The following is a 26,497-nucleotide window of genomic DNA, read 5'->3' as shown; positions in this document are numbered from 1 at the left end:
GTACTGTTAACTTATCTTTAGATTTATAAAAAGCTCATCTATAAAAAGATATTCAACTTTCAGTGATAATATCATATAAATAATAACATAAAAATATTTTAATGTTTGTGACCATAAGTAATTTCAAAATTTTGCGGTCCAAAAAGAATAAGAGTAAAGCGTCATCTTTCATTTCATCCCATTGCTAGCAAAAACGGCGTAGTTCTATGTGAATTGATATAAACGCAAAATAAAATTTCTACGAAGAAGCTGCGAAATTACAACGTTGAAAAAAAAATAATACGAAGAAGTTATCATAATGGATACGAAAATTCTATGCATAATCGTTTTTGCTTTTTCGGTAGTTCTTGCAGAAAATACTGGTACTTATTATGATCGTGCTGTGATTGAGGTAAATATTAATATTTTATTGACGTATAATTAAACGACGAATAAAAAAATATTTTTTATTAATTTCATCATTTTCAATTTCAGAGTTGTTCAGGATGTTCATTGAATAGACTCCCAGATGTAAAAAAATTCATTTTCGAAGACGTTCCTGATTAGTATCCTTTGACTGAATAAATTTTCATAAAAATTTTTTATATAGAAAAACATTATTTATTTCATTTTTTAAGCTATAATTTTTCTTAGAAATCTTTTTAGTGAAAGAGTGGAATATAAAAACATTGCTGGAGCAATTCCAGAACTTGTACTTTACAAAAATAATGAGGTAAATTTAAAATTAACGATTGAAAATGAAAAACACTTTTTTTTATTTTAGAATCAAGATAATAATATAATTAATATATATTTAAATAAATATTTACAATAACTACATATTTTATATTCTTATAAATTTATTTTAAACTTCATTTTTAGGAAATTGAACGTCTGCCACTGTCTAAATTAACTCGAGAAGAATGTAATGAACTTTTAGTCTCAAAAGGATTTACTCGTGAAAAACATTTGAAAGACGAAATATAAAAAATTTCACTCATTCAATTGAGAAGAACTGAAGTTCTGAATCTTCTATTATATTTCATGAAAAAAAATGATAAAAAGGATCAAGTGATTGGATTGTACAATTAATAGCTATACTAAATGCATTATTTTATTATGATTATGTTTTAATGATGACTTTATCATCCTGGGATTGTATTTTTCATTCCATAGTTGTTTTATATAACATATGAGCTAATTTATATAATTCTGAGTAACATACAAAATAAAATTGTTCTGAAAAACAGCAGTATTATACTGTTTTGTAAAAATACAAATAAATTTTTTCTTACACCATTTAAAATAATCAATAAAGTTTTGACTTGTTATACGATTACTATTCATTCCCAAGCATGTTTTTCAACATTATAGAAATTGTTTATGTTATTTTATCACTCCATTAAATATAGAAGTAGGTTAAACTATCCTTATTATTAATAAGATACATTTATATATACATGATTTTATATTGCGTTTAACACAAATTCGGACTTTTTTGTCATTAAGTTTATATCAAATTTATTACCGAATAAACACCTACAATATACCAAAGTAGCTTACCATGTTGTTTATTAATTCATAAGAACTTATATAGCTGTTTTGTAATCTGTTGCTTGTATCTTTCTTTTCTATCAGGTATTTAATGAAAGTTGAAATTTCTAACAGAATTAAATATTGAAACATTTGCGGATTAAGGTAGAACTCTATTTGCTAATAGTTCCGGAATTAAGTCGCCATACTTTTTTAAACTTTAATTATAGAAAAGACAAAATTCAGCGACTATGATACTATCAATATATGTATGAATATTTTATTGTAAAAGTTTTTAGAATAAAAGTAATACCGAAGCCATTGATGACTATGCCATTAAAAGCCATCCGATGAAAATAATCGCCAGCCAAAGAAAAACTTTAGATATGTATGAATCATCTTCATATTGTGGTGTGCCTCGTGGTGCTGTAATAATTAATTTATTGATGAAATTTATCTTAATGAGCACATTAAGCTTATAATTAACTTTTTTTCATAATTAAAATTAACAGTTTTACGGTGTTCAAATCAATCAGTTATACTCTTTTAAGCAAAATATAATAAGAGTTTTATTGAATCATCCAAGCAAATTTATTCATAATCAGATTTAACTTAAACGCCAAACTTTAATGTGAAATTTCGTAATCGTACTTTTACTTTCACTAGGTAGAAAAAGAGAGGTCAACATTTTGGATTCGAAACCGTCTCGTGATGACTTTTACCGAATTTTGATTCTACAATTTATAAAATCATCAATAAATATAGGAAATTAATATTTACCTGTACTTGGTCTCGCGTCTCCAAAATTAAGTGTCGACATGAAAAATCCAAACGGATAACCACCTATGCCGAAAGACATATGAAATCCACCGTCCCCAAATCCAAGTCCAGAAAATCCAGTATTTCCTTCAGGTTCTGATCTTTGGCCAACTGGTCGAGGTGGTACATTATTCCTATTAAAATATTTAATTATAATAATTGTATTATCACAGAAGAAAAAAAACAATTGTCTTCAACAGTAAATATCTTAAGTCATCTACCTTGGGTCTTCTTGTTTTGATGTTCCTCTTCCATAAAGTGGAATGACTTTTTCTTTGCTAATAGCTGCCTTGCAAACTGGACAAACTTGTCTACTAGGTCGAGTCTGAAGCCATTGATGAAGACAGGGCCAACTAAAAGTAAGAGTAAAAGTTATTCTTCTACAATAAGACATTGAATGTAAACCAATAATGAAGTACACACCAAAACAGATGACCACACAGGCTTACAACAGCATCTTTGGCAGTATCTAAGCAAATATTGCATTCAAACATTCGGTCCTCTTTTTCTTTGTCTTTACTGGCAGAGCCTGAAGGCTGTGACGGTCCTGGTTGTTCTTCTACGCTGCTCATCTTGTCGTTTAGAGCTAAAGCATACAATCATTCCATGTTATGACGTTTATACCCAAAGCATTAAATTCCAATGATACCCGATTTATGTTCATAACTATTTTCCTGAAAAAACTACCATTCAAAGACTTCAAATAACTTTGTTTCTTATCGTTATAAATTAAATTGCCCCTTCACTTCGCATAAATTAATTTTTTGCGAATTGAAGTGGTACAGTATGGACAAGTTAAAATTATTTATAAAAATTACACAAACTTTTGAAATAATTATTAGTTAAATCAAAAATTATATGTTTTATAATTTTTAATATCTTAAAGATGAATTTTCAAATAATGTTTTACTAATTTCATACGAATAGATTAATATTTGTTGGTTATGGGTGTTCAGAGCATGTTGACTTTGAATTTTATATCACAGATAACTTTACGAAAAACTTTTTATTCTAGAAATTTCAGTAAGTATATATTTTACAGTTGGTATTCATTAGACTTTAGACTTTTTCTATAAAAAATCAAAACATTGAGAAAAAATAACTTACTTGTGGAGTTAATCAAGTCGAGGTCAAATGGTCGATAAGCCAAAAGAATAATACACTGACGTACGATAAATAATAATAATATTTATTTAGTATCTTCTTCTTCACTTTATCTACTGTTTTTCATTCTCCAGAATACGTTAAACATTACACGGCTAAGTAGATACGATGATAGGAGTAATGCCTAGTAATGTGTGATAAAGACAATTAGTTAGCAAATAAATTGAGCAATCAAGGAAAAAATATACTCATATAATTTTTTTAATCACTCGTCACTGATGAATAAAAACGAATGCTCGGAACAACACGTACGTATTAAAAGGTCTCAAAATGCGTAATCTTTTACGTTGCTTTTGGATTACGTGGCGAAAGTTCGTTGATTAACATCTAATGTTCATTGATTTTCATACAATTATTAATTTTTTCATTCTAAGATATTATTAAAATTTCTATTAATCATTCGATACACTGATTCAATAGTCACTTGATCAGATGTAAGATTGTCTCAACACACACCTATGTTTCTGTGTTTTGACAAATAAAAATTGTGACAAGGCCAAAAGAGAAGAGGAAAGAATAACTTTTGGTTCTTATTACTGTTCCCTCTTTATTCCAGAGATGGCGCTTAAGTGCAGTTTTTCCCGCATTTTTTAAATCTAATTGAAAAATTTTTATTTCATTTTTTATAATATAATAATAATAACTAATAATGAGTTAAAGAATTGAAGTATTGATTGAATAATGATATATTTATATAATATATATTATATTAATATTTAAAAATTTTCATAAGTTTGTTAATTTTCAAAATGGCAGGCTTAGTAGAGATTGTTATTATCGATTAAATCACAGATCTGTCTTATCGTTTGGTTGGCTACTGTAAACGTACCACATACTCGCTAATCATAGTATGTCATTAATGTTGTGACGTGTATATTTTTTTTATTTGATCAAACTCGGAGTATTAAACGCTCGTAAAATATTAGTGCGATTATAAAAATACTTTTAGGTAATTATATTAATAGTTAAATATGGAAAAAAACTTCTAAGTAAGAGCATTTACACAATCAAAAAGAATGAGGTTATCCATATTCTTAAGTTCATTATTGGATATAGAAAAGTGATAAAAATATTAAACATTTAATTCTATTGCTTATTTTTAATAGTTCACTATTGTATCTATTACTTGTAATTAAAATTAGCGCTGTTGAAGATAATAAAATCCTTTTTTTATTGATAACCCCTTGCGCTTCAACAGCTACTTTTTCCTCAAACTTTGAAGAACCGACACTTTCTTGTACTCATTATTTTTATTTATTCATTTATTTTTTTTAAATAAAAAATAACTGGAAATTTTTTAATGATACAGATATAATAAAATGATGCAAGATGAGGATCTCGGCGGTCCTGCGAAACGGAGTACTGTGTTCCAAGTTGCTAAGAGGATATCACAGGTTAGAATTTACATTATATATATACATTTTTTTTCATTAATTTATCATTCACAAGAGATATTATTTTGTGTTATAACAGATATATCAAAGCTACCTGGATTTGTGGACTCCACATGTTTTCACCAGATGGCTATTTGCTGGAGCTCTATTAGTCATATTTGTTCTACGTATTCTTTTATCGCAAGTATGTTGAATGATGTTCAAGATCTAGAATCTGATTAAGAAGTCTATGTTAGTACACATTACTTATAATAACTAATCACTTGTCTCTAATTTTTTATTTTTTAGGGATGGTATATTATTATATACGCCCTTGGAATCTATCACCTTAATTTATTTATAGGTTTTCTAACGCCAAAAAGTGATCCAGCAATGGAGTTTGATGGTAAATAATATCTGACTCAATACAAATATCATTTCAGAATAGGAAATATATTTATTTTTATAATTAATTATGAATACGTTCATTCTCTAGATGGAGATGGTCCGGAACTGCCGACTAAAGCTAATGAAGAATTCAAACCTTTCATGAGACGCTTACCAGAATTTAAATTTTGGTATTCAGTCACCAAGTCAACTGTTATTGCTTTAATATGTACGATGTTTAATGTTTTCAACATTCCTGTCTTTTGGCCCATCTTAGTGATGTATTTCATTACATTATTCTGTATAACGATGAAACGGCAAATAAAGGTAATACTAACACAAAGTACTAGACAAGTTTTAAATAAATAACGAATTGGTTATTAATAATACTTTTTTTTTTGCAGCATATGATCAAGTATCGTTATCTACCATTTACTCATGGTAAACCAAAATACCAAAATCATGAAAATAATGTAAGGATAATGAGTAAATGAGGATCAATTTTAAATATAAAAAGTATATTCGTTGATTGAAAGTGCGTAAATGTGTGTAGGATTGATTTATTGATTAATTTAAATTGTTTATAAATAATAAGAAGAAACAGTTGGAATGAAAAAACTATGCCTGGTCATATGTAAGTAATAATATTCGTTCTAATTATTTTTTGCGTCTTGATAATATATGACTTTGATAATCACATAAAAACTGCGAAAAAACGAGTTATAAAGGAAAAGTTAAAGCGAATGTAACAAGAATATAAAATTTAATCTCCATTTGTAATAATTAATTAAGATTATGCTCATGTATAAACATGTCTTGTCCACATTTGTATCATAAATCTTGTACAAAGAATCATTTGCAGTCGTGCACATCAATCTTTAAAATGAACTATAATAATAATAATAACAATAGTAATAATAAGAATAAACAAATTGATTCATTAATTGAGTGATTATTAAATTTTACATGCAATGGAAAAACAACTGGCGCAGAAAATATTTTTATCCTAGACATTTTATTTATTTATACCTGATACAATATAAGTGACAAATTTTTTCATAATTTCCTAAATTAATTTTTATAAAAACAATCTTTATAAACAAATAGCCAAATGAGTGTGAACATTTGAAAACAAAAAATTATTTATTAATATTTATTTCCATTTTCGTATCTAAGATGATGATAATGATAATTTCAATAATAAATAATGAGCAATATTTACGATGACTTTTTCTTTTATTTTATTCTTTACATTAAAGTTCAGGTACAACAATGAGAGCTTTCGTATATTATTTATCATAAATACATTTAATAGCTCGATATTTTTGTTTTTACAATAAAAATAATAATTAATTAATAATTGGTGATTATTGATAATGATAATCGTCAATCAGTATGACAATCTTTTGAAACGGAAGACGATTATTTATACCATTTAATTGAATATAGTTGTAAGACGATTACCCGCAGATTGAATAGGTTGTATGGATAAATAGCGAAGATTATCCTTGAACTGTTTAGTTGATAATGGAATAATTCACTTCATCATTAAATAGTGGTTAATTGCGAATGACCAAGTTAACTAGAGTAGTTGGACACTTTGTTGCTGAATTTGTAAAGAAGTTGCATTTTATTCGAGGCAGTCAATAGAGCTTTATCACTCGTTGAGGTCTTCAGAAATAGTAGCCCTCGATCGATCGAGAAATGTAACCGTTGAATTCATTCCAACAACTGTTGTGGTTGTAGTTTCACTCGCTGTCGATTCTCGCTTCTTGTAAAGTACCGTCGGCTGACAGTAAAGCCTGAAACAACAGTTAAACAGTCCTAGGATTCGTTGAAGAAGCTTTGATGAGTGATGTAAACCTTATGCTTTCTGTTCTCGATCTTGGTGACCAGTTGTTGTAATATTTTCTATCCATTCCTAAGTCTCTTGCAGCACTCCAGCGTGAAAAATGATGTCTGACTGTATTTTGAACTTCCGTGTTGAGGAAACAGTAAAAAAGAGCCACTAGTAAACCCTAATATAAGAATTATTAATTTATTAGTCGAACGATTATTCATTTTTATGACGTTAAATATTTTTAAGTAAGATACAAATTACAAAGAACGCTGAGAAAATAATTTGTTAGTGTAATAAATACATTTTGTAGTAATTTTATTACTAGAGACTAAATAAGCTTAACTATTGAAGTATGTTATTTTCTAAGGCTTTAATAAAAAATTTGCTAAAGTAATTTATTTTATGTTGCATATTAATTTCTTGCTCAATTTAGTTGGAATTTATATAAATTTCTTTTTCTTGTCTCTTTTTAATAGTGTTGTTTTCATAAAATAAGTTTCATTAAAACAGAATTATTATTTCACTAAATTTAATCTGATTCCACAGAGTACAATTATTAAAACACAATACAGACCAGAGTTTTTTTTTCTAACTACATATGGAGAGAATATTATAAAAGATGTTTCTCGTGTATGAAAGTAAATACTAACATTTCTATACATACAAAAATACACTTCTGTATATTACTTTTTACCATGTTATGGTTGTTATTATTTCAATGTAACATTTCTATAATTGCAATATTATGCTAAAAAGTGTCATAGTAAAATATGATAATATTATATTACATTAGATTGACAGCAACAAAAATTTGATAATGATTTTTTCAACTGATTAAATATTTGACACACAAATAACAATATCTTGTCCTTTCAACTTTTTCTTGAATAGAAATCTATTTTTATCATTCAATAAATATTTTTTAAAGATGGTCGATAATATTAGAAGTCGTGGTAAAAAAAAGTAATAGAAAAAAATGATATGTGACAGAGAGGGCAGAAGAGGAAATGAAGTGTCCCCTTGACAATCCCTAATTTTTTTAATGGCATACCAACTGTCACAATGTTCAACATGGTAGGGTCGATGTACTGTTTGTGGTTACTGGGTTTTGTGGTCATAGCCAAATAGGTTGATATTATTTGGACGATTAAATAATTCTTCTTTATCCTATGATAACCACTGTAATAATTGTAACTATTATTGAAGACATTTGCATTAATAATAATAACCATGAACATTGTCATAATTATTATTGCTATAAAAAAACTTTCTTTTGAGCAATGAAATGCTTCTTTATCATAGTAATAAATGTTTGCTGACTATCATTACAAGTCTTTAGTAGTACAATTCATTTATTTAGAAAGAAGTAATCAATTTTATGAATATTTAAAAATACTACTAAAATAAAATAATAAAAAATATCTCTATTTTTAGAATAAAATTAGAGTTTAAATTATGTTCAATCCACAAATAATGAATCTCACATACTGTCATAACATTTCATTCAGTATGTTATGTTCTTCATCCATTATTATGCGGTAGTGAATTTTTTTCCATCATCATTTAAAGTTTATAAAAAATATAGAATTTACTAGTGACATAGACTGTCTTAATTTATATTATTCATGGACTCTGCATGCTGCCACGTAACAAAAACATTTATATTCAACATGAACCTTGTACATAGTTACATTTAATTCCATTCTTTCTTTTTTGATAACTATATTAGCACAGTACATTTTTGTCTAACCACAGTGTAACGCTTGCTAAATTTCCTCTTAGTAAATCCAAATATCTTCTAATATTTTTATACTACGATTTAATTTGACCAACTCACATAAAACTCAAATCTCACGGTAATTTAGATCTTGCTAACGCTTACGTCAAATTTTCAAACTTTATGTCCCCTGTAAAATGTAACAGTATATTGGCAGTAACTAATTTGATGAGAGATTTAAGTTTAATGGAAGTTAGTGAAGATGTATCTTAAAATGTAAGATAATCGAGAAATTTACATGACTTCTATCATGTTTATTATTTTTTTATTCCCTAATTCAATTTCCTAAATATCTATTACTATTATTTTATTTGTGAAGTCATAGATAACATAGAAGATTATTTCTCTCTATCTGAAGTGTTTGAAAAGTAAAATAACAATGATGCTTACAATAAATTAACTTTTATAGAATCCTTAATAAATAAGAACAATAGATAATTCGCTTTTATATAAACTTTAAATTGCATTGATGATTGTTTAGTTTTTATTTTAAATTTATAAATAAGTTGAATTTAAATTTAATTCTCTTAAACTTTTTAGAGTTTTTACATTCAAAATGTCTTTGAATTTATACTGTAATAATTTTAAAATGCTCCACCTGGTCACATATGTGTCATTAATATAATGCTATAATTTTTCTTCATATTCCCCAGACTCAATTCTTTTATTTTAGTATACCATTTCAACTTTAATCATGTCTAGAATCTACAACGATTTATATCACAATGTATGCATTAATTTCCAAATTACAAACATGGTTCAACTGCTTATAACTATTTCAATTAATTGACAACAGCATTGGTATGTTTATCCATCTGTTCATAGAAGTAAATGTATTGCTAGCATAATTGCATATTTAGTTTAGTGGCAAGTATTAATTTTGCACTTGTATCAATATAAGATATTGTAATGTAACAATGTATTTTATTCACATTATTTTCTCAGTGTTATTTTCTAATTTGTACCTTTTATTAACAACTAATTTAATAATAAATAATACATGAGTTGATTAATAAAATACCATCCATTAATAATAATAAGTAATTTTTTACTTAATATCAAAGCTTTGAATTTTTTTGTAAACGAGACTTTTATTTGACAAAAAGTTTCTATTTTATTGTTTGTATCCTGACAACGATGATATTTATGTGAAACTAAAGCTTTTTGATTTTTTTTTTTAGAATTTTTTATCTGAACATTGAAAATGTAGAAACATTTATCTAGTAGTTCAAAGCAAAATATTTAATCGAGTTGATAAAATATTTGTTTATATATCTTTCATGTATTAGATACATATTTTAGGACTTCATTTACTGATATTTTTTTATTTACTATTTGATTACTTTTTTTCGTGATTCAATATTATGAGAGATATTTCTTTGATTATTGAAAAAAAATAAAAAATAAAAATAAACTCTTTATCGTACCTGTGAAGAAAGGAGTATGGCTCTGGCATAGGAAAAAATATTAGCAACCTCGCCTTTAGTTGGGCCTGCTATAACCAGTACATACGTTACTCCTAGAAGTGGAATGAGAACTAGTAGAGCTTTGGTCGCTTTTCTATATTGTTGAGTTTCCACATTATTTGCTGAACGTAGTTTTGTTATCAGAACCTGATAAAAAATGAAAATACAAGTTATTAAAAAAATATAATGAAACAATAGTCGAAGGAAATGAAGAGAAAGAAAAAACAAATAAATTAAATCTGATGGAAAAAAACATACTACTCTGTGTAAATTGTACAGACATATAAGGATAATTTGATTCAACTGACCCACATGATCATGAAAAGAAAGATGACATTCGTTCCGAGAACAGTAATAGCTGGAGCTTGATAAAACCAGTCATAGGGATGATTAACCATCCAGGGACAATATCTATATAATGCGTCGTTCTGAAAAACAGTCAAAAAGTTAAATAGTAATTTTTTTTTAGAAATGTAACAGTAGAATATTTAGAAAATATTTAGTTGAATATTTAGTGAAATAACTAAAAAGTTGTGAATATAATTTTGTCACGTAGAACTATATTTTTTGATGTCTAGCCACAGCTCAGACACTTTTTTGCACTTTTTATGAGTCTTTGACATTAGATGAATTGTCTGCAATAATACATAATATATGGATGTCATTTTGCTGCAGAATTTTAATGGGTTTCTTATTTTATACAACGTTGAGTAATAATTTCAACCATCTGTTGAATAAATTTTCAATTAATTATCACCTTTAAGCAGTATATACATTGTTTTGTGTATGAACAATAGTCTTTTATGAAAACAGGTGTTTTGAGTTGACCAAGACACCTTGGCTTCAAGTTGAATCAATATTTATTTTAACTATTGTTTAAATTGTTCATTATATCAAGGCAATAATTTTTAATTCGTTCAATCTCAAAGTTTCTATTTAATAAACTGAAAATTTGAAGTTCTATTAACTGTGACTAATAAAAAACATATTTACTTTTAATCCATGAATTCAAATTATGAAGTATTGAATTTAAAAAAAAGCAGAGTATTAATGTTATACCACTAATCTTTTTTTATCAATAAAAGATTAAACTAAAACTTATAGTTCAACATTGACTCAGAATTAAAATTTCTTTAAATAAAGCTTGAATTAATGAATATTTTTGAACAATGTATTTTCATTTGTGTTTCGAGCTTAATTTTATATGAAAAAAATTAGTAAAATAAATCATGCGTGACAATTTTGGTAATCGTGTTTAACTTTGTTCATCCGTAGGTAAAACTAAATAAAAGACTAAACCACACGCACTTCATGACTAATATTTGCGACAAAAGTTAGAATTTTAATTATTTTTCTCACGAATCTAGTTGTTGAATATCTAAATTAATGTTATATGTATTGATTTTCAGAAAAATATTTAAAAATTCTTTACTATCAGTTTTTTCCTAAAAAATATTATAAACATTTTCTGATAAGAATTCTAAAAATATTACAGAACCTTCTAAAGGATTTAAAGCTTCTGATTTTCATCCTCGACATTTTTTATATAGAGACGTAGATATTTTAAAGCTTATTCCACGATTTTATTTTTACTATTGATATTTTACTTTTAGATGATTCTCTTAAAATTTTTAATCATTAAATATAAAAGTTCAACTGTATTTTTAAAATTTGAAGAATACTTTAGTGTTTTATGTTAACAATATGTAAGATTTTTTTAATTTTATAACATAATAAACAATAAAAATAAATGAGATAAATATTTTTGCCTTGAAGGTTTAGTTGCAAGAAAATTTCCATATTCAGAATTTTTACATCGTAAGAAATATCTTCAATAAATTTTTCTTATTAATATTTCAGAAAATTTTTTACATTTTATAGATATAAATTAGAAATCTCAGTTTCTTCCTGATATTCTATACAAGTCGATCGATTAAAGCGTTTTGAGACATGTAGGTTCTAAGAGTTTGATGGTCAGGGTTTATTTTTAACTTCAATTTCATTATTATTTAAAACGACTAAAACAAAAGAGAATGAAAAATTTAAATCTTAATTGCACTAAGTAAGATAATTTACCATGATCTTCTTGATTAAGAAAAATGAAGAATAAATTTTGCAAAAAATTCTCATTATATTTTCTGACGTTTTTTTTTCAAGAAAGACAATTTCTACTTTAAAAAAAGAGATTGAAGACTATCTTCATAATTGCTCAATTTCTTCAGCTTGAACTATTATCAATGAAAAATTACGTCAGAATGCATTCATCAATCTTATAGCTAATAATGTCCATCGAATTAATCTCGGGAGTTATTTATAAAATTTCTTCAAATGGAAAAATGAAGCGTCAGAAGCTTTTTTTTATTTCTCTTTAGAATGTTAAAATATTTCTTTTTGATAAATAAAATTTTTTTAATTAATGATCTTTTCTTTTTTTTCATATTTTAATGCGTTGTAACGACTAAATTTTCTTAAGGCGAGTCCCTAAGAAAATTCCCGCCTAAATTTAACAAGTTATTTAATTTCTATGGACCAGGATTCAATGGCGGATATGTTACAAAGTAAATTCTCTTTTGAATTCTGTTAAACAATAAAAATAAACTTTATTAATTCCAACTAATAACAATTATAGTTAACAATAAACGACTGAATAACGTTATAAACCAATAATAAACTAAAAACACAAAAACAAACCACAACAGGGCTATGTGTATATCATACACGGCAACGTACATTAATTTTACTCGTCCTAACCAACGATTTGGTTTTACAAAATGACAGAATAAATAAAGCAAATAAATCTAACTATATTTAAGATATACGCGTGGCTCAACAACGGCGATACGATAGTATTATGACAAGAAAGTTGGTATTTTAGCAGATGATTCCCACCCAAAAGAATGTCTACCCCGTGGCCTAACCTCTTGTTGGTCGGGCTACAACCCAGACCGGGATACTCGAAGAGCTAACAACTCCTCGAGGGAAGGCTACAACCTTGCCTGAATAATCGACGAGCTACAACTCGTCGACGAAGAGCTCCAACTCTTCTAGGGGGTATAGGTGCGAGCTACGACTCTTCACCTTCTAACTCTAGAACCCTATCTAAGTGAGGACGAGCTACAACTCGTCCGGGATACTCGAAGAGCTAACAACTCTTCGAGGGAAGGCTACAACCTTGCCTGAATAGCTGACGAGCTACAACTCGTCAGCGAGGAGCTTCGACTCCTACACGGTTCGAGATCGTGAGCTCCAACTCTCGATCGCTAGCTAAAACCAAGAGCACCAACTCTTGGCTGGAAGGCTTCAACCCTCCAATTCCTACTTTCGGAAAGCTTCGACTCTCCGGGGCAACTAAAAGGCTACAACCCTTTAGCCAGAGCTACAACTCTGTATTATACGACGTGAGCTACTACTCTCGTCGGTCTCGTCGGTCTAGTACCTCGGAGACAGGTGAAGTGAAGATCTCCGCAAAATTCAGCCCTTTTATACTGTTTGGCTCCGCCCACTTTGCTATCCCCCACCACTATTGTGGTGAGTTGCGTGGGGAAGTCGTCATGGCAACAAGATCATCACAATATCTCTCTCTCTCAGATCTATTACGTTTCTTATGACCCTCTCTCTCTAATACATGGTATTAATAGGCTTCGCCGATAATTTAAATTTCGCGCTATTTCTCCTGGGTCGATAAAATGATTTTACTGATTATCGATTCATCAGACCAATTAATTTTCTATAATATCGGCCTTAAAAATGTAACTTCGTTACATCCCCCTCTTTTTTCCTAAAAAAAAAGAATTTTTTTCTGGAAATTATTTTTTTTTCCTTAGCCGTATATACAAAAAAAATAGTGAAAATGTACGAGAGGCATCAGTTACTCTTCATTTGCCAACAAGTACATTCTCTTTTTACAACAATTTATTCATAATTTTGCCATTACTTTTAGACTTAAATACTAACAAATAATTACAATCATTTCGGCTTAACTACAGAAACTTAGCCTTATCTTTATTGTACATTGCTTAACTATAAAAATTCCTTATTATAATGCTAAATATTTGCTTTAAATTATTACAGTTCTACAATCATTTGTAAATTAATATCAAACAATCATTTTCAATACTTAACATCATTACTTATCATACAAGTGATATAAACGAAACAAAAATCTTTTCTCACAACTGAACAATTGGAAACAAACAAAATAAATATTTCTTTTTCAAGTACCAAAATTTCTTACAGGTGTGTTTCCATTGTTGCACACCACTCCTACTTTATCTACGTACATTTTAAGTCCTATCAATGAGCCGTTATATCTGGGGGCAAGTTTGGCGGCACAATGGTTAGCTGCTGCTGAAAGATACTCTTTCTTAGTTACCATGTTTCCTATACCTGGTATCCTTTTCCGTCTGTTTTTACTGTAATATTTCTTCTGTTTTCCAGATGCTAAAACTCTATCATCTTGCAAATGTCTTGACCGGTTCATTTCTTCTAAAGTACTTGGTATTGTATTTAATGGTAATGTTTTTCTGTTATATTTTGGATAGACTTGTCTGACTTTAGTAGATTCATTACTTGCAAACTTCCGCTTAGCTAAATTCCTATTCGAAGATTGGTATGACTTCTTGTCGTGCTGCAAAATCATGGTTCTTAGCACCTTGTTAGTTCTTCCAACTCCTTTATGTTGTGCAAAGCATGTTGGAGTTGCCACATGTCTTATTCCGAAATCCTTCAACAATTTCTGGAATTTCCTACTAGTAAACTGAGTGCCATTGCTCGTGATGATTGTCTTCGGGCAACCAAATTGATAAATAACTTCTTCTTTTAGAACTCTACAAATTTCTGAAGCTGTAGCTTGTTTGAGTGAATATATTTCAACCCGCTTCGTGAATTTATCTTGAATTACTAACAATTGAGTGTGTCCATTTAACGATCTAATAAAAGGACTTTGTAATTTGACTGCTATAATTTCCCATGGCTTCGTAGCATTGATAGTTGCCATTATTCCTGACGTCTGCTTCTGAGGGGACTCGTATCGTTGGCGTTTTTTGCACAAACGAACGTATCTATTGATGTCGTTCTGCATTCTTGGCCGAACATACTTGTTTGCGATTCTTGAAATCGTTTTTGCCACCCCCAAATGTCCAGAAATCACGGTTTTGTGGTCACCTCTCAATACTTGGAGCCTTTCTGCTAACTTAACTGCTGATTCTTGAACGGTATCTTCATTATCTAGTGGGTCACAATAAGGTCTTTCGTCAATCTCTTCTAATCCTTGTTCTCCGTTCATGCTGGGTATCGGATTCACGATGTTTTCCGTTGGTTCCTTCTGATCTCGAGTTTGTTTTATCCCTTTCTTCTTTTGAATTGTTTTCCAATTCTGTTGACATCCACATTGAGTTGCACGAACATTCGATTTACCACATCTAAAGCAAAAGATTTGTGGCTTATTTTGGCATTGCCAACTCTTATGACCTTGTTGCCCACACTTCCAACAGCATTCTTTACTGTCATACAGGCTATGAACCCTATTAATATCTGAACTACGTTTGTTACGTCTTTTATTTTCTTCTTTGCAGTCATTAACACCAGACGACTTGAACCGCTTCTCGTCATCTCTTAACCGCTCATATTCACTGGTCATACTGATGATGTCTGTTATCGTTTTTACATCACATCTTCGAACATATCTTCGATACTCTGGTCTCAAATTCTCATGAATTCTTTCTACTTGTTCCTCGTTGCTTAGAGTTCCTTGTCTACGCATGAGCGTCTGCAGAGCCGTAATAAAATCGCGTGCTGTTTCTCCGGGTTTTTGAACTCTATCCTGGATTTCTAAACTTAATTGAGTTCGATATCGTGAGGGTAAATAAAATTCTTTCAGAGCTTTAGTAAACTCTTCCCAATCTTTCCAATTCTTCTTATTATTTCTGTACCACAACAAGGCTTTGTCCTTCAATAATATTGGGATGCACTGCACAAGATACTTGTCTGCTATATCATAGCTTACTGACAATTCATCAACTCTTTCGATAAATGAGACTACATCTTCGCCTCCAGCGAATGTGACGTTCCATTTCCGGATCTGCTCTTTTATCTTTAGGTCCCTTTCCTCTTTGACTTCTTGCTCTCGCCGTCTACTTGATCGCGGCGTAGAAAGACCAGAGGAAACTATAGATTGTGCTCTCGATATGTGCTCCCTTAATTGTTGCGTCAATAAATCTCTTAGACCGGGTATATCGTCGATATTATTGATCACTGTCGGTATGTTAGGTTTCGCTATTCTATCTTTATTATTTTCTCTGACTGTGAGCCGACCTTCACTTGTATCTCTACTTGTCGGTTCAATGTCAAAATTGTCCTCCATATCTCCCCTATTCCAATCATCCATGATGGCGTCACACAACATTTGTCTTAGTTGTGCTACCGAGGCTTTCGATGGCATCTCAATTCCACGAGCTTCTAACTCAGCTCTAACTTGCGGCTTCCCTAACCTCCAGATATTAACTCTTGATGGACCGGCTTCCATTTTTAACTCTTTTTAAAGCTCTAAAGCCTATAGCTTATTTGCTTGTTCAAAGATTACAAGTCCTATGTTCGAGCGCCAATTGTAACACCTAAATTTTCTCAAGGCGAGTCCCCAAGAAAATTCCCGCCCCAATTTAACAATTTATCTAAATTCTATGGCCCAGGATTCTATGGCGGATGCGTTACAAAGTAAATTCTCTTTTGAATTCTGTTAAACAATAAAAATAAACTTTATTAATTCCAACTAATAACAATTATAGTTAACAATAAACGACTGAATAACGTTATAAACCAATAATAAACTAAAAACACAAAAACAAACCACAACAGGGCTATGTGTATATCATACACGGCAACGTACATTAATTTTACTCGTCCTAACCAACGATTTGGTTTTACAAAATGACAGAATAAATAAAGCAAATAAATCTAACTATATTTAAGATATACGCGTGGCTCAACAACGGCGATACGATAGTATTATGACAAGAAAGTTGGTATTTTAGCAGATGATTCCCACCCAAAAGAATGTCTACCCCGTGGCCTAACCTCTTGTTGGTCGGGCTACAACCCAGACCGGGATACTCGAAGAGCTAACAACTCCTCGAGGGAAGGCTACAACCTTGCCTGAATAATCGACGAGCTACAACTCGTCGACGAAGAGCTCCAACTCTTCTAGGGGGTATAGGTGCGAGCTACGACTCTTCACCTTCTAACTCTAGAACCCTATCTAAGTGAGGACGAGCTACAACTCGTCCGGGATACTCGAAGAGCTAACAACTCTTCGAGGGAAGGCTACAACCTTGCCTGAATAGCTGACGAGCTACAACTCGTCAGCGAGGAGCTTCGACTCCTACACGGTTCGAGATCGTGAGCTCCAACTCTCGATCGCTAGCTAAAACCAAGAGCACCAACTCTTGGCTGGAAGGCTTCAACCCTCCAATTCCTACTTTCGGAAAGCTTCGACTCTCCGGGGCAACTAAAAGGCTACAACCCTTTAGCCAGAGCTACAACTCTGTATTATACGACGTGAGCTACTACTCTCGTCGGTCTCGTCGGTCTAGTACCTCGGAGACAGGTGAAGTGAAGATCTCCGCAAAATTCAGCCCTTTTATACTGTTTGGCTCCGCCCACTTTGCTATCCCCCACCACTATTGTGGTGAGTTGCGTGGGGAAGTCGTCATGGCAACAAGATCATCACAATATCTCTCTCTCTCAGATCTATTACGTTTCTTATGACCCTCTCTCTCTAATACATGGTATTAATAGGCTTCGCCGATAATTTAAATTTCGCGCTATTTCTCCTGGGTCGATAAAATGATTTTACTGATTATCGATTCATCAGACCAATTAATTTTCTATAATATCGGCCTTAAAAATGTAACTTCGTTACAGCGTAAACGTGGAATGTTTTTTTTTGATACTTGAAAGTTATATTTTTTTTAGAATTGCACTCATAGGATTGAAACTAGGACAAACTATCAGCAAATATATCAAATAAGTCATCTCTTAAAATATGTAAAAATATACATCTTTTCAACTACATGTATCTTCTTATTTTTTCAGTTCATGAAATATCTGAAAAAATAAAAACGAATACGATCTTATCTTCATGATTTAAGACGACTTTTATGTTCACTATCACTTCAATGTAAGTTATTGAATCTAAGAAAGGCTGGAAATTTTTGTTAATTATAGAAGTATGAACAGTCTATTGATTATTTACAATATTGAACTCTACATTTAATCAAATAAAATTATCTGTTTTCTTATTTTATTTTGAAAGCTTTGGAAATTCTAAAAACTTTTGAAAATTTTTTTCTCTAAAATTATCACTTATAAAATGAAAATCTAAAACAATGTTAAATTTATAAGAAAAAAAAATTATTAAAAATGACATACTTGATTACTATGTTCAGTCACATCAATGACAGTCCATCTTGCGATTCCCCAAATCGCAATAACAAGCCCTGGTATCCCTAAAAGTTAATGAAGTGACAAAATATGTTACAAGATAATTAAAATAATTAACTTACCCCAGCCAATGAAAAGACAGAGTCGTAGTTTAATGTTGTCTCCAGTGAAGGTTTTTACGACCAATAAATACAGGTATAAACCTAAAAATGTCTTTCGATATTAATTCCCTTAGAATTAGTCTTAAATAAAATGACAGTATATAATTGGATTTATTTTTACCTTCAACGAACATCCAGAAGAAGTTAGTCAAGTGAAAGTAATGAAGGAGAGAAAAAAAGACTATACATGTTGGTACGTCTGACTGCATTGAAACTTGCAACACAGTAGTAAGGATCCACATTAGATCAGTCAGGATGTATGTGAACATGAGATTTGTGTGAATGCTATTTCTTAAACATCTGAGCTCTCTGTAAAAGGTAAAAGGTTAATGTTCAATAAGATATCCTATTTTATGATATTAAAGATAAATACATTATAAAAATTGTGTAGAGGTCATTTACTTGATTCATTAATTTAACAAATTCTTTGCAAGTGTAAAATAATTATAAATATTTATATATTTATTAAGAATCACATTTCATACGATTTGAAAATTACTTTAATTCATTCATTGAAATGAATTTTGAAAATAATTGGAGATTAAGTCTTGTAATTAGCTAAATCTATGGTAAAGTATTTAAATTATTTGATGCTACTGAATTTTAGGTCCAAAAGTGTCAAGTTAACTGTGTAAATATTTGTTGATAAACACAAGTTACAAAGTTGTGAAACGTAATAATTTGGTAGTACAATATAAATATTAATTAAGTACCATCAATGTCTTTGTTAGGTGTTTCAGATAAATATTTTCGTCAACTTGTTTGACTATAAATATACATTTGCCAATCTAAACTTTTCAAGTATTTGTAATACTTTAATTTTGATGCAAGCGATTAGTGTTTTTACAGTGAGTAAAGTGGATTTAATTTTAAGTTGCTGGACAAAAAGTCCTAAACTTTGAATAAAAATCGAGTAAATAGAAACTAATCCTACAAATTAATATATTTTTTTAAATTTGAATATTTAACATAATTTTTTATTACTATTCATTCAAAACAGTTTATATTTAGACCATTTTTTAAAATTTTTAATTGAGACAAAAATAGTAAAACTTATTGACAGAACTGTCAATGTATTCATTATGATTGTTATAATTACTCTTATTGTAAATTTTATTTCTCATAAAATGATGTGTAAATCAAAGCCAGTACAGTTCTAATATGGATTTCATATTCCAGAGAAAAATATTTTCCAATCATACAATAAAGAATCAATACAAGTGGAAAATGTGTGGTTTACAGTATTATATCCTAGAATATCGTTTGTATTTTGTTTTTGATATTTTGCGTGACATAATGTTTATGAAATATGTGCAGTGTCAAGTACACAAAAGTAAACGAATCAAAGAACTTAAGGAAAATACTTATAGTTACGTGACATTGATGAGAAAAGTACAGGTGAACTCACAAGCTATGAGACCAGAAAAGAAAATATCGTATATAAGTAGACAAACTTGTGTACTCAATAGGTTTGGTGTTTGCTTGCGAACTTTATCTCCTTCGACGTGAAACGTCTTGCCACATCATTCATGAAGTGGAAGATGTATAGGAAAAAAGTGAGTAAAAAGAAATGCTCTTTTGATGCATGAGAAAAAAACAGGTGGTGAAAAAAATTGTGGTTTTCACGATTTGTCAAAAAAATTTGTTTTCAGGTTGGAAGAGTGAACTTAGTACCTATAACAGCTTTGAATCCTTTAAATAATGAAGAACATTTTTACCTAAATAATTAAGTTGATTGAGGAGCTAAAAGTGTTTTGATGAGATGTACTGTTTTGAAGTTTTTTAAACATTACATTTTTATATGAAAGTACAAATGTAATATTCATTCAATTTATTCTTTTAATATGATTTTAAAAAATTAAAAAATGATCAAATTTAATCAAGTTTAATGTAATTATTGTTATAATTAAAATCATGTGTTTCTATCATTTAATCCATGAAATGCTTTATTTACAAGTGAAATGTATTTTTTGAAATAAATGCTATTTTTAAGAACGTATAAATTATCTAATGTTAGATTAATATTAATAATAATTCGTTTAAAATATTTATATTCAAGTAAATAATCTCCATTATTACTTTCAGACTCAAGAAGGGATATTATTGAATATTAGACACCCAAGTTTTTTTTCAAAGGTCAATTTAATTAATTAAACCTAAGAGCTTCAAGCGCCGCACCAAAATAAGGTAATTCTACTTACTAAAATTTCAAGTAAATAGAATAAAACTAAAACTAGTAGCGATGAATATTCAAGCAAAATATTTCAATATTGACCAAGTTGATTTAATAATAAAAAATATTTGAAAATATCTAAAAACTATCAAGTAAAATTGGTTATTGATGGATAAAATTTTGATTTTAACTGATTATTTTTATTTTATTTTATATAAAAGTTATCATTTGAAAACGTTCCAAAATTGATTTTATCTACATATTGGGATCCTTTTTTTTATCTAGATTATCCAAAAAGGACTTACTTGAAATACAAAAAAATGGCCACAGCAACGACAAGTGTTGAGAGAGAAAGACTATATCCGATGAAATAGAGGGTGGTCGTGATCTCGACTCCAGCTTCAACAACAGGCAGTCGGAGTTCATGGCAATGTGAGTAATCCGTGTAATTGTCCCAAGTTCCATTTGGCCAACACCATCGACTAGCATTTTCTAAAACAATAGAAAATAACAAACAAATAAAAACCAATGCTTTTTATTCTATACGGTATAAAAACAATTATTACCCATCATTATCAAGATAATTTTATTAGACTCCTTAGAATTTTAAGCATCCGTTATTGATTTTTTTTAGGGGGATATTATGTTTATCATAGATCAGTTTGATTAATGTTTGGATGACTATCAAATCGAATACATTTTCAAGAGATTGATTACACTCGGAAAAATTTCTGGTTATATTTATTCGAATTGAAAGACTCGATATTTTGATTTATCTATTCAATTGCTAGTGTCATTGTTTGACCGAACTAATTTTTTTATTTATATACTTCCGGTGTATTTGCTTGAATAAATGAAAAGAAAAATAAATATATCATTATTACAATAAAATATTATATTGGTTGAAGATCCTCGTTCGATAACTGATTAAATTTCCTAAATAAGTTGCACCTATCACTTTAGAATATAAATATTGACCAATTTGCTAATAAACAAAAATATTCACAAATCATTAAGTATAGTTTTAAAGATGAATAATTTCTTCCTTCTTATTCAATTATAAGAATAAATTATAATTATTCATTATTAATTATTAATGAACTTGCACTAATAGATAATAATTTTTTATCTTCTATAATCACATTGTTGATACTTAAATAAATATTTCTTCAATTGACAACAATAACTCCTATTATATGACTCTAATCGTATAATTAACTGACATAAATCCATAAAAGTTTTTATTTAGTATATTTGGAAATCATGCACAGATGGTTTAAACACATATTATATTTTATATTAATATTGACACTGGGTTTATTGATTAGTTTAAAATTTTCAGGGGGTTTTATATAAAATAGCTTGAGGTATTACAAGAGATTAAAGCTGATCAAAAACCGATATTTACGACTGGATATCTGTAAAAAATATTTCGATAAAAAACTGGAAATGATTCGTTTTTTTTTGTTATTAAATAAAAATACATAAATTGGAGTTTGGGTTAATCAAATTGGAAAAAACTCTCTATGGTTTTGACATCAATCAAAAAATATTTTCCAGTGCATTAAAAAAAAAAAAATACTCTCAATTATTACTAAGATTTACAAGTTTCTCTTGTGATATATTTTAATCTCATTGACGATAATTACTTTAATAAAAATTACACAAATGACATTTACCAAAACAAATCTGTTACAAAACCTGAACAGTAGAGAATATTTTGGCGATAAACATTTTAGAATATGTCTACAAGCACGTTTTGAAACTTAACCAATCGATTTTACGTGATCTGAAATCCCTATCTAATCTACTATTCTATTCCCTATTCTGTTCATTATAATTTCATCCGAAAATCATTTTTTACATGAAACTATTTTTTTTTTTACATCAATTCAATATCAAATAAATTTAAATCCACATGTATTATTGAAAGATCATGCTCAATAAAAAAAAAAATTTAATGAAGAAACAAATATGGTAATAAATGTAATAGTTATTCAAGGAAAATTGTTTTGAAAAGCTAATTTAATAAAAGAAAATCAAAGTCATGCTGAGTAGTAAGATTTTTCCTTATACATCAGATATTCGATCAAGCATGGAAGAGGGATATATTGAAGATGCGTTTGAGACAGTTATTGAATAATATAATTCGTAATATGACATTTTAAAATAACATACATGGCACGTTCGGTTTGTATACGATTGGATTATTGATTTGAAGTGTAGTAGTGTAGGACCATTGGTTGTATTCTCGTTCAAGCTTTGATTGAAGTAGATGCAGTAACTGATGTCATTCTCACCAGCCTATTTATCGTCTTCCTCTCTATCGCTCCCTTATACACTATTTCTCTCATTATCATTCTCAAACATACAATCACTCTCTTTTTGTCACTTGTTCCATTCGCTTATAGCATATAATCACTTTTTATCATGCACCCAAAATGAATGCCATTTAGATAAAGGACATTTGGATACGTCGATACAACTGTCAATCCAATCTCAGTGACAACAAATGGATCAAGGGTATTTTAATCGGATATTTTAATTTACAAAACTAAATCTCCTCATTCCCAGTCAATTCAATCATTATGTATTATTAAGTATCGCCCGGAAATTATTCAAATTTAATGCATTGTTCAAAAATCTGTTGGTTTCAATTAGTCTTCTAGACATTAATCAATAGCGTTACAGCTAGAAGATAAAATACAATATTGATGATTCCAACAAATGCTTTTAATTAAAAAAGTAATCACTTTTTGGCATAATCATTTATTTTGAATATTCTGATAAGCTTAATTAGAGATTAATCAGCGATTTTATTTTTGAACTGCTTTTGTTGAATAGGAATTAACTTTTAAATAGAAGGCACAATATATCGGAAATTCTATTGGAATATTTTTGAATGAAGTGTTTATTTAACTTTTGTTTGGATGTTCTGTTGTTAAACGAAATTATTGTGGTTTATTTAAGTCCATTGTAGTTTAAAATTATTAATTATTTAAATTATTAGAGAAACAGAATATTTAGAATAATTAAATCAAGATTTAGTTGAAGGATAAATTGTCGTTGAAAGAATTTTTCAGATTTAAATTTACTTAATAGTTTCTTACAAATGTAAAATTGAGCAATAAATTCTTTTTAAATAGCCCATAAAATTTTAACTTAAATTTTCTTTCATTTAAATTTTATTATTCTCTTTCTACTTCAAAGAATGAAAATTTTTTTACATCATGCATATGATGCGAAATACTTCATTTCATGCAGAGAGAGAGTGTATTTAATTTATGAAAGAGTTAATTTACTTTTCATAATTATCAAATGGAGTGAGTAGATTTTGTTGAGGCAATTCTTAAAATTATCTCATCCAAGCTTACTTTTATGATATTTATCAATAAACCAAAACAACGCAATCTCTGAAGAAGAACTGGGTAATTATTAAATTGGTGTAACAAAATCATGCTTATATACATTCTTATAAGTCTGTGTAATACTAAAAATAATATTTCATTTTTAAAGAGAAATTATTTTGACATATATTCAATATTTTTCTACACCGACCCAGTCAATTTTTGCAACAGTTGCTTTTTATTAAAACGTCTTAATTTTACTGTAACCTACTTTTATTCGTGTCACTACAGTCTCTATATTTCCCACTTACAAATTTCCCCTGTCAGCATAATAGTAGAAAAGACTGTTACAAGAACAAATCTTTAATTTGTTGTGACAAGCAAATCCTTCTTTTGTGTAAGATTATATGTACTTTAATATTAATGTGTAAAATACATCACAATAGCTAAAAAAAAAATATAACTTTGTGTAATACAGTACATTAATCATTACTTCAGATTCCAATTCTAATAAATGATGAATCAAAAATCCTATTAAAACAAAATTTCATTTTCCAAACATTCCAACAACAATAAGCAAAAATGAACAAAAATAATTTGAAAGACTAGTAATGATATTATTAGAATTTGAGGTCATAGATTTTTATTTGAACATTTATAAAATGTGTATTCCATACTTTTCTTTATTTCCCAAAAAAAAACCTATTAATCTGTATAATAGCGTGTTTGCGAAGACAATGAGTCCATGATAAAAATTGATATTTCATGTCCATTGTGTTGAACATTTAGAAAAAAATTCATCCATATGATAGGGATGTATTTTATATCCACAGAAGTTCTAATTAACAAAATGTAGTTTTAATTAGTTTGATTAATAGGAAATACTGCTTCAACTACACCAATTAAGATTCTTGAACAGAATGTTGCTATTGAAAGTATATGAATCACTAGAGATACAATAGCTATCGTTTAATAAATAATATTGTTTTCAATAATACTCAGCAAAATTATAGCTCCAACTATTCTCTGATATACTGCTTTCAAGAATGTTTTATTTGAAAACACTTGGGTATGTTATACTGAAGATGTATGATAATTCTGTTTTTTTATTCCACATATTTAAATTTTTTAGTGTAATAATATAAAATATATTCAAAAGCTTTAAAATAAAATGATGAAATTTACAGCACATTGTACGATAATGAAATGTATTAGTGAAATAAAATACCGATTAAAACTAAGGTGAAAGTTATTCAGTAATTACAGTATTTGATATGATCATTGTAACATTAACAATGCAATCAGATTTCAGGTAATTAAAATGTAGATGATTTCTTAAAAAATAGGTTATACGTCTTCCGACTTTCGTGAGGTCAAGCTCTAAACGTTTTACAGAGTGTAATCGATTTTCATACCAAATATCTTTCTCAGTGTGTCTTAAAATAATCTTGAATAATTTGAATTAGATTGAATGATTAAGTGAATTTTAAAGAAGCCAAAAAGTTTTATTTAAAATAAAATTGAAACTATAAAATTATTTTTATCAACAATATTATAGGCATTGTTATTGTCAAAGAGAGACTAATAAATAAATAAAACAACGGATTGATTTTTAATCAATAATTTAGTTCTTTTTAGATTGAAAAAAAATCAAAATCATTTGGCACAAAAAATTGTTCTAATTTTATCTTGTTTTATTAATATCAATTATTTTTTTGTAATATATTAAATGTATGGTATATATGCATCGTTATTGACAGTTATAAAACAAACGATTTTTATAAAAAAAAGATAAGCTGTCGTTATTTTTAGGATAAAGCAAACAAAGAATAATTCAAAAGCTTTCATAGTAGTTTAAAACTATTGTACACAAACGATAATTGTCTAAAAGTGAGACTCCACCTTAATAATGACAATTAAAAAAACTACAAATCATTAATTCAATCAATATTATTTTAATTGAGTATATCAGGTATTAATATTACTACAACAATATTGAAAAAATGTCGATTTGATTGAATAAAAATAATCAAATAAAATGA

The 26,497-nt window shown here is 28.7% G+C and overlaps 4 protein-coding genes across 9 annotated transcripts in view; 2 read left to right on the top strand and 2 right to left on the bottom strand.

Annotated features, from left to right (window-relative positions):
- The first annotated feature begins 188 nt into the window (after positions 1 to 188).
- Positions 189 to 1,034, top strand: LOC118068463 (selenoprotein M-like). The gene is made up of 4 exons (XM_035085883.1): positions 189 to 391; positions 475 to 545; positions 646 to 712; positions 862 to 1,034. Exons 1-4 carry the CDS (start codon positions 299 to 301, stop codon positions 964 to 966), a joined length of 336 nt encoding a protein of 111 aa, XP_034941774.1. The 5' UTR covers positions 189 to 298; the 3' UTR covers positions 967 to 1,034.
- A 280-nt stretch (positions 1,035 to 1,314) lies between these two features.
- LOC118068462 (E3 ubiquitin-protein ligase RNF185-like) lies at positions 1,315 to 3,981 on the bottom strand. Of its 3 annotated transcripts, none has more exons than XM_035085881.1 (6): positions 3,705 to 3,981; positions 3,439 to 3,619; positions 2,755 to 2,917; positions 2,553 to 2,684; positions 2,293 to 2,465; positions 1,315 to 1,938 (listed from the first exon to the last, which is right to left on the bottom strand). In XM_035085881.1, exons 3-6 carry the CDS (start codon positions 2,901 to 2,903, stop codon positions 1,841 to 1,843), a joined length of 552 nt encoding a protein of 183 aa, XP_034941772.1. In that variant the 5' UTR covers positions 2,904 to 2,917; positions 3,439 to 3,619; positions 3,705 to 3,981; the 3' UTR covers positions 1,315 to 1,840. The 3 variants fall into 3 exon arrangements, with proteins under 3 accessions (XP_034941772.1, XP_034941771.1, XP_034941773.1); XM_035085880.1 differs by having other exon boundaries at positions 3,748 to 3,981; XM_035085882.1 differs by lacking the exons at positions 3,439 to 3,619; positions 3,705 to 3,981 and adding an exon at positions 3,253 to 3,383.
- Positions 3,982 to 4,287: 306 nt separating this feature from the next.
- Positions 4,288 to 6,199, top strand: LOC118068354 (protein RER1). 2 transcript variants are annotated; one of them, XM_035085684.1, is made up of 6 exons: positions 4,288 to 4,444; positions 4,805 to 4,889; positions 4,969 to 5,073; positions 5,178 to 5,274; positions 5,365 to 5,582; positions 5,660 to 6,199. In XM_035085684.1, the coding sequence occupies exons 2-6, from the start codon at positions 4,815 to 4,817 to the stop codon at positions 5,747 to 5,749; spliced, it is 585 nt and encodes a 194-aa protein (XP_034941575.1). In that variant the 5' UTR covers positions 4,288 to 4,444; positions 4,805 to 4,814; the 3' UTR covers positions 5,750 to 6,199. The 2 variants fall into 2 exon arrangements, with proteins under 2 accessions (XP_034941575.1, XP_034941576.1); XM_035085685.1 differs by lacking the exon at positions 4,288 to 4,444 and adding an exon at positions 4,659 to 4,732.
- A 289-nt stretch (positions 6,200 to 6,488) lies between these two features.
- The window catches only part of LOC118068531 (Diuretic hormone 44 receptor 1), a 39,347-nt gene continuing 19,338 nt past the window's right edge, over positions 6,489 to 26,497 (bottom strand). For 2 of the 3 annotated variants that reach the window (XM_035086001.1, XM_035086002.1), the window contains 8 exons: positions 21,414 to 21,600; positions 19,057 to 19,244; positions 18,897 to 18,977; positions 18,763 to 18,839; positions 10,647 to 10,766; positions 10,300 to 10,485; positions 7,119 to 7,273; positions 6,489 to 7,057 (listed from right to left, as the gene is read on the bottom strand). In XM_035086001.1, coding sequence (XP_034941892.1) covers positions 6,913 to 7,057; positions 7,119 to 7,273; positions 10,300 to 10,485; positions 10,647 to 10,766; positions 18,763 to 18,839; positions 18,897 to 18,977; positions 19,057 to 19,244; positions 21,414 to 21,600 — 1,139 coding nt within the window. In that variant the 3' untranslated portion in view covers positions 6,489 to 6,912. Of the gene's footprint in view, positions 7,058 to 7,118; positions 7,274 to 10,299; positions 10,486 to 10,646; positions 10,767 to 18,762; positions 18,840 to 18,896; positions 18,978 to 19,056; positions 19,245 to 21,413; positions 21,601 to 21,674; positions 21,803 to 26,497 lie in introns of those variants that run through there. The other variant, XM_035086003.1, reaches the window with a different exon arrangement.

This window comes from Chelonus insularis, unplaced genomic scaffold (genome assembly GCF_013357705.1).
Source record: "Chelonus insularis isolate UGA/USDA-ARS -01 unplaced genomic scaffold, ASM1335770v1 contig_3_pilon, whole genome shotgun sequence".
Taxonomy (NCBI): domain Eukaryota; kingdom Metazoa; phylum Arthropoda; class Insecta; order Hymenoptera; family Braconidae; genus Chelonus; species Chelonus insularis.
Note: the sequence above shows the minus strand (reverse complement) of the source record. Positions and strands in the feature narration are given on the sequence as shown.